Source organism: Octopus bimaculoides, chromosome 3, assembly GCF_046866305.1.
Source record: "Octopus bimaculoides isolate indiv1 chromosome 3, ASM4686630v1, whole genome shotgun sequence".
Classification (NCBI taxonomy): domain Eukaryota; kingdom Metazoa; phylum Mollusca; class Cephalopoda; order Octopoda; family Octopodidae; genus Octopus; species Octopus bimaculoides.
Genome location: NC_142930.1, coordinates 68,768,914 through 68,775,407, shown reverse-complemented (window position 1 = coordinate 68,775,407; position 6,494 = coordinate 68,768,914). Strand labels below are relative to the sequence as shown.

Here is a 6,494-nt window from a genome sequence, read left to right as displayed (position 1 = left end):
TGAGGTAAGATTTATAAATCTATTTGTTTTGGCATCATAATTAAGTAATAAACATAAACGTCTTTCAGTTTTTTTTTTAATTTGCCCGGTTTTATTGAAATAGATAGTTAATTCTGAGACACCTTGTATTTAACGGCTAAACTGGTGAACACTTTACAAAAAAATATTTTGATAACTGAAAGAGAAAAAGAAGTAGCAATCTTAAATTCTTTTCCCAACATATTTGTTTTATTTTGCTGACGCAATCGTCGAGGTAAACCAAAATCAGTAAATGAAATGAAAATACTGTCAAAAACACAAGCATAAGTATAAATATATATCCATACAAAAATAAAACTTAATATTCACATCGATTAAATTATGGTCATGCTGTTGTCATTGCATGAATATTTTACATCCGTTATGTTAACACAAACAGTATAACGCCGAACTAAATGTTTTATTGTATTTAGTGCAGCGTTTCTTGTTTCTGACCTCAGATTCCACAGGTGGCAACTTTATTTTTTACTCATCACCTCAGGTTTCATAAAATAAGCACCAGTAATATACAGTAGTCAATTCAATAGACTAAATTCCATTCCTACAAAATCTCGCCTTGAGCTAAGTCCAAAGAAATTTATATTAATATTGTCAAGACAAGTTTTCTGAGATCCAATCGGACATACCTATATAGGCTTTGATAGATTTAGGTAATGGCAACCGCTCAATGAATGGGTTGATGTTTGTGTCTCCACTGACTTCATTTAATTTAGAACGAATTGAGGTTCGACAGATTTCACTGAGTGTACAAGGTGTTTTAATACGTTTACGTAACCAATCGAGAAGGTGTCGTCTGGCACTTGAAATGTCCGAACCCGGTTGAACGAGTCTCATAAATGAACGAGAGAAGCTGGGTACACGCCGTGAACATTGATCAATTTCATCCCAAGTCACCGCATATCCGGCTAAAACGTAAAGTTTCACTAATCGGGTTTCACACCGATCAAACATATCAACTAGAAGACTGCGACTGTAACGTCCACGCTTTTCAATGCGGCATCCGTTTAGAATAAGTATGATAGCAACGTCCGTCTGATCAATGGAAACAGCAGCTGATAAATGGGACCAGACACCGTCACTGTGACTCAGAAGACTGCCGTATTGAATGAAAGATTTCAGAATCGAACTTATATTGTAGCTATTCCGCGATGCAATTCGGTGGTAAAATATTGCTGTAAGGAAAGGTGACATGTTATTTCTTTGTATTAAGTTGGTGTCAGCGCCATATTCAAGCAGGCAAGATATTATGGTTTCATTGCCAATTCGAATAGATTCATACAATGGTGACCATTGACAGCAGTTAAGAGCATTCACTGACGCACCACATTCACAAAGCATAGATACCAACTGATCGAGATTTGAGCGTGTGGCACGGTGCAGTGGTGTGTTGTGTTGAACGTCGCACGTATTAACATCACAGCCTAGAGCGATCAGGCAAGTTGCTATGTCCAATTGTCGATAGTGGCAAGCTATGTGCAAAGGTGTCTGACCTTGGTTATCTTTAGCGTTTATATCAAAGTTAGCTTCAATGAGCAAACACAATATCTGTAGGTTACCATTTTCAGCAGCATAATGTAAAGGTGTCCGACCTGATTGGTCACGGTGGATATAATTACCACATTTGCTTTCCAACAACTCTTGAACATTTGAAAGACGTCCATCTCTGGCGGCTTCAATTAAAGACCAGTCACCTTCGGCAGATTCAGGCATTTTCTCTGTTAATTTTTGTCCAAAAGCCTACAACTAATCGAAACAAAAACGAGATATTAAAATTGAACTTTTGAAAAATGAAGCATGTTTCATGAATAAGAAATTATTTTCAAATATTTTGAAGGTTATATGTAAAAATATTGATTGCAAATTTTGGCACAAGACCAGCAATTTCAGGACAGGGGTAAGTCGATTACATCGATCCCAGTACTTAACTTATCGACTTCGAAAGGATGAAAGGCAAAGTCAACCTCGGCGGAATTTGAACTCAGAGCATGAAGACGAGCGAAATGCCGCTAAGCATTTTACCCGCTATGCCTTCTGCCAGCTCCGTTGCCCTATTTATATGTCAAATATTAACAAGGAAGTTATTTTTTAATTACGGAGATGTACTTGCATAGCAAGTGACCTGATCTGAGATCGTGTGCTGGAACGAAAACAACTGTAGCGTGGAAGGTGTTTATAAGCCATTTAAAAAACACACAAAAACCGTTAGATTCACTTCAACATTTAAATTTAATTTGCCAAAATATTTTCGTCGCTTTGAGATGCAGCACGGAATTTTGTCAGTGAACAGGTCGCGGTCACAAAGCGACGAAAATATTTTGGCAAATTAAATTTAAATGTTGAAGTGAATCTAACGGTTTTTGTGTGTTTCTTAAATGGCTTATAAACACCTTCCACGCTGCAATTGTTATTTTTTAATCGTGATATTGAATTTATTTAATTTATACAGTACCGTACTAATATTTTTGTCTTTTAAATTTTAACTGTTAAGCGGAAGATTTTAAAACTGATATCTACAACACAGCATTTGATCTACATCAAATAACAAATCTAACATTGTTTAAAGGAAAGTAGGAAAAATTTCAATCTGAAATGTAATGAAATAGTGCCTGAAAATAATGGTTATCATAAAAATTAGAGAAAAACAAAAATACAACAATGCATAAATAGCACGTAATGCAATCGAGAATGAATGCATTCAACATATCTGAAATAGCTGTGCGCGAGTGTAAATATGTGCGTATGTGTGTGTATGTGTGTGTGTGTGTGTGTGTGTGTGTGTGTGTGTGTGTGTGTGTGTACACGTACGGTAAGTTTGATAAGTGTCAAGCGCACAACTTTTGGCTAATGAATAATCTTTGTAACTTTCTGTCGATTGAGTGGAAAGACGAAAGAAAAAAAAACCCCACTGAACACATTTAGTAGGAGTTACATGCCATTTAAAGCTTCGAGGGTCTCTAACAGGCATAGATTACTGAATAATATTTCTCCATTCGACAATGAAAGCCTGAAAGAGACGGGCTTCTGTGAGACGCCCACAAAACTTTAAATCGCACGGAAACGAATCAAACTGCTTTAAATAATATACACCTACTCCTCGACTTACGATCGAGTTCCGTTCCGATTGACAGGTCGTAAGACGATCTGGTCGTATGTCGGATTTATATTTTTCAACACTTATTTCATTCAAACGCAACTGATGCTTGAAAGCGACTGCGCTAGAGACAGTGGACGTCTGAGGGAGGCCTGCGGTGCTAGATGCTCCATCATACGCACAGCTGCCCAACATCCGATAATCGACTATTTATTTATTTATTTATTTCCTTATTTTTTTGTGGTTGTAAGTGATGGTCGTATGTCGAGGAGAAAGTGTGTGTGTGTGTGTATATATATATATATATATATATATATATATATATATATAAGAAGGTTAAAAAGAAAAAGAGAGAAGATAGAAAGCTTCTGACAATGCGGAAAATGTTATAAAACATTTATATTTCAGGCGTAAAGGCCCATCTTCAGAAGAAAAACAGTCTGGGAAATATCCAGTTATGCAAGTTCCGTTAATCCATTCAAATCCCCTACCTTGAAATATAAAAAAAGGCTTTTTGCGCCTGAAATATAAAGGTTTTATAAAACTTTCTGCATTGTCAGAAGCTTTCTATTTTCTCTGTCTTTACCTTCTTCAATATTACAATGCTTCAAGCGAACTACAACGCCCTTACACACACACACACACACACACACACACACACACACACACACACACGCGCGCGCGCGTATTGAAATCTATTCATCCTGTTTTTCCACCAAGTCAAATTCAGGTCTGAAAAGACACATGGCAGTACACAAGGATCATATCCCACAAAGTTACGGCTTTCGTCTGTTTTAACTTTGCACGCACGCACACACACACACACACACACACACAGAGAAGCCTTGGTCTGCCCGAGGCTATAGTAGAAGCCAATTACGCAAGGTGTCAACCTGGAGAATATGGCTGAGAAACAAAGTTTCTTAAAACACACCCACACAAACACTCATACACACGTATCTACATAATCTGCTCAACAACAAGCTTAAGCACACTAATTACCAACAATAATATTCAACTATATCGTGCTAAACTATAGCTCTATTAATGGTTCTACATAGTAGTGAAAAATGGAAAATATTTGCCAACGCATGGTTGTGTGGTAACATGTTTGCTTCCCAACCACATGATTCTGCGTGGCACCTTGGGTAAGTGTTATCTACTATAGCCTCAGGCTGACCAAAGCTTTGTGAGTGGATTTGGTAGATAGAAATTGAAAGAAGTCTGTCTTATACATATTAACCAAATACGTAACGAACACTATGAAAGTGACCGTGCTTTACCAGAAAGCTACCATATATAAACCTTTCGTTTTATCATATATATATATATATATATATATATATATATATATATATATATATATATATAACTGTTATAAAGCCATTATATCACTCTTCGGGCGACATGGCAAATAGAATCCACAACTTGAAAATAATTGGTTAATTCCCTATTGCAATTTTGGCGTTAGGGTTAGGGTCAACTTAAGGGATCCATTCGCCTCGTCAGCGGAATATTCCGATAGACAGAAATCAAAACAAGACTTTACCTTGGGGCTAGCATGAATCCCCGACCGGCAATAGGAATGTTTCCCCCTCTATCTATACAATCAAGTTTTGAATTCAAATGCCATGCACATCGTTTATTTGAAAAGACCGGTAATCTCGAGCCACGACAAAATCACCAGATATGAGTTACGAAAATATAACACCCCGAAATTTCAATAAGGAATTAACCAATTATTTTCAAGTTGTGGATTCTATTTGCTATGTCGACTGAAGACAGTTTTTATCGTGAGGAGAAATGATATGAGTGATATAATGGATTTATAGCGGTTTTGGCTGCTATATTTAACATGTAAGTTACGGTTGTCAAGCGATGGTGGTAGTGGTGGTGGGGTGAGGACACACACATGTATATATATATATATATATATATATATATATATATATATATATATATATATATATATAAACATAATTAAGGGATCAGCAACATTTGCTTCACCACATACCGAAGTTCAGAAATAGCAGCTAAAATGCTGTCGAATTTGAAACTGGAATATCATACTGATGAGGAAATGAAGAGTTTTTCTCTTCTAAGCCAGAAACGCGTCTATGATTAACTACGACTGGTTAGGTTCGTTATTTTTTCTTCTTGTTTTGCCTTTGTGAGTTACAAGTAATGCTATCTGTTGGAGTTTCAGCACTTTAGCTGCTAGTTCTGAACTTCGGTATGTGGTGAAGCAACTGTTGCTGATCCCTTAATTATGTTTATAAATGTATAAGAACTTTTAAATAAGTTCTTCACTGATAATGGTGTTTACATACCGAAGGGCTTGGTAAAAATTATTAATTATTAATTTATTAATAAATTAATAAATTGATAATCCTTTACCCTTTTATTTGTAATAATTATATATAAATATATATATGTGACGGGCTTCTTTCAGTTTCCGTCTACCAAATCCACTCACAAAGCTTTGATCGGCCCTAGGTGCCACGTAGTGGGACTGAACCCGGAACCAGATGGTTGAGAAGCAAGCTTCTTACCACACAGGTGTGTTTGTGTCAGTGTTTGCCCCCCCCCCCTCCACCGTTTGACTACTGGTGCTGATGTGTTTACGTCCCCGTAACTTAGCGGTTCGGCAAAAGAAATCGGTAGAATAAGTACCAGGCTTTAAAAAAGAACGAGGGTTGACTAAAATTTTACAGTGCGGTGCCTCAACATGGTCACAGTCTAATAATTGAAACAGATAAAAGAAAAAAGAAAAGATTCCCATAACGATGCTTACATAATATCTTCAAAGTCACCTGGCGAAACAGAATTACAAATTGCAAAGCAAATCCCAGCTATTGCAAAACATCATTGATCTATGTCAGTTTCGCTTGTGGTAGGTCAGATTTTGCATCTGCCAAACATTTCATTTTGCAAGACTGCAATGACATGGACACCGGAAGGGGGAATACGGAGAAAAAAAGAACTAGTCCAAGAACATCTGGTGTCGGTAACACTAAGAAGACCTAAAATGCACGAGGACCTGTTAGACAGGAGCAGAAAGAATTGCATGAAATTGACGAAGATGGATCTATCTATCCATCTATCTATCGATCGTAATGTAAGAGTTGTAAAATATATTCTTTGCTACAAAAGGCACAAGGCCTGAAATTGTGGGGGAGAGGGATAGTCGATTACATCGACCGCAGTGTTCAACCGGTAGTTATTATATTGATTTCGAAAGGATAAAAGGCAAAGTCGTTCTCAGCAGAATTTGAACTCGGAACGTAAAGACAAACGAAATACCGCTTACTATTTTCCCTGGCGTGCTAACGATTCTGCCATCTCCGTCACCATAGTCGTAATG

The 6,494-nt window shown here is 37.0% G+C and overlaps 1 protein-coding gene across 7 annotated transcripts in view; it reads right to left on the bottom strand.

Annotated features, from left to right (window-relative positions):
- Positions 1–206: 206 nt before the first annotated feature.
- Positions 207–6,494, bottom strand: part of LOC106882651 (uncharacterized) — a 138,977-nt gene continuing 132,689 nt past the window's right edge. For 6 of the 7 annotated variants that reach the window (XM_014933398.3, XM_014933399.3, XM_014933397.3 and 3 more), the window contains one exon: positions 207–1,782. In XM_014933398.3, coding sequence (XP_014788884.1) covers positions 631–1,749 — 1,119 coding nt within the window. In that variant the 5' untranslated portion in view covers positions 1,750–1,782 and the 3' untranslated portion in view covers positions 207–630. The remainder of the gene's footprint in view (positions 1,783–6,494) is intronic. The other variant, XM_014933401.2, reaches the window with a different exon arrangement.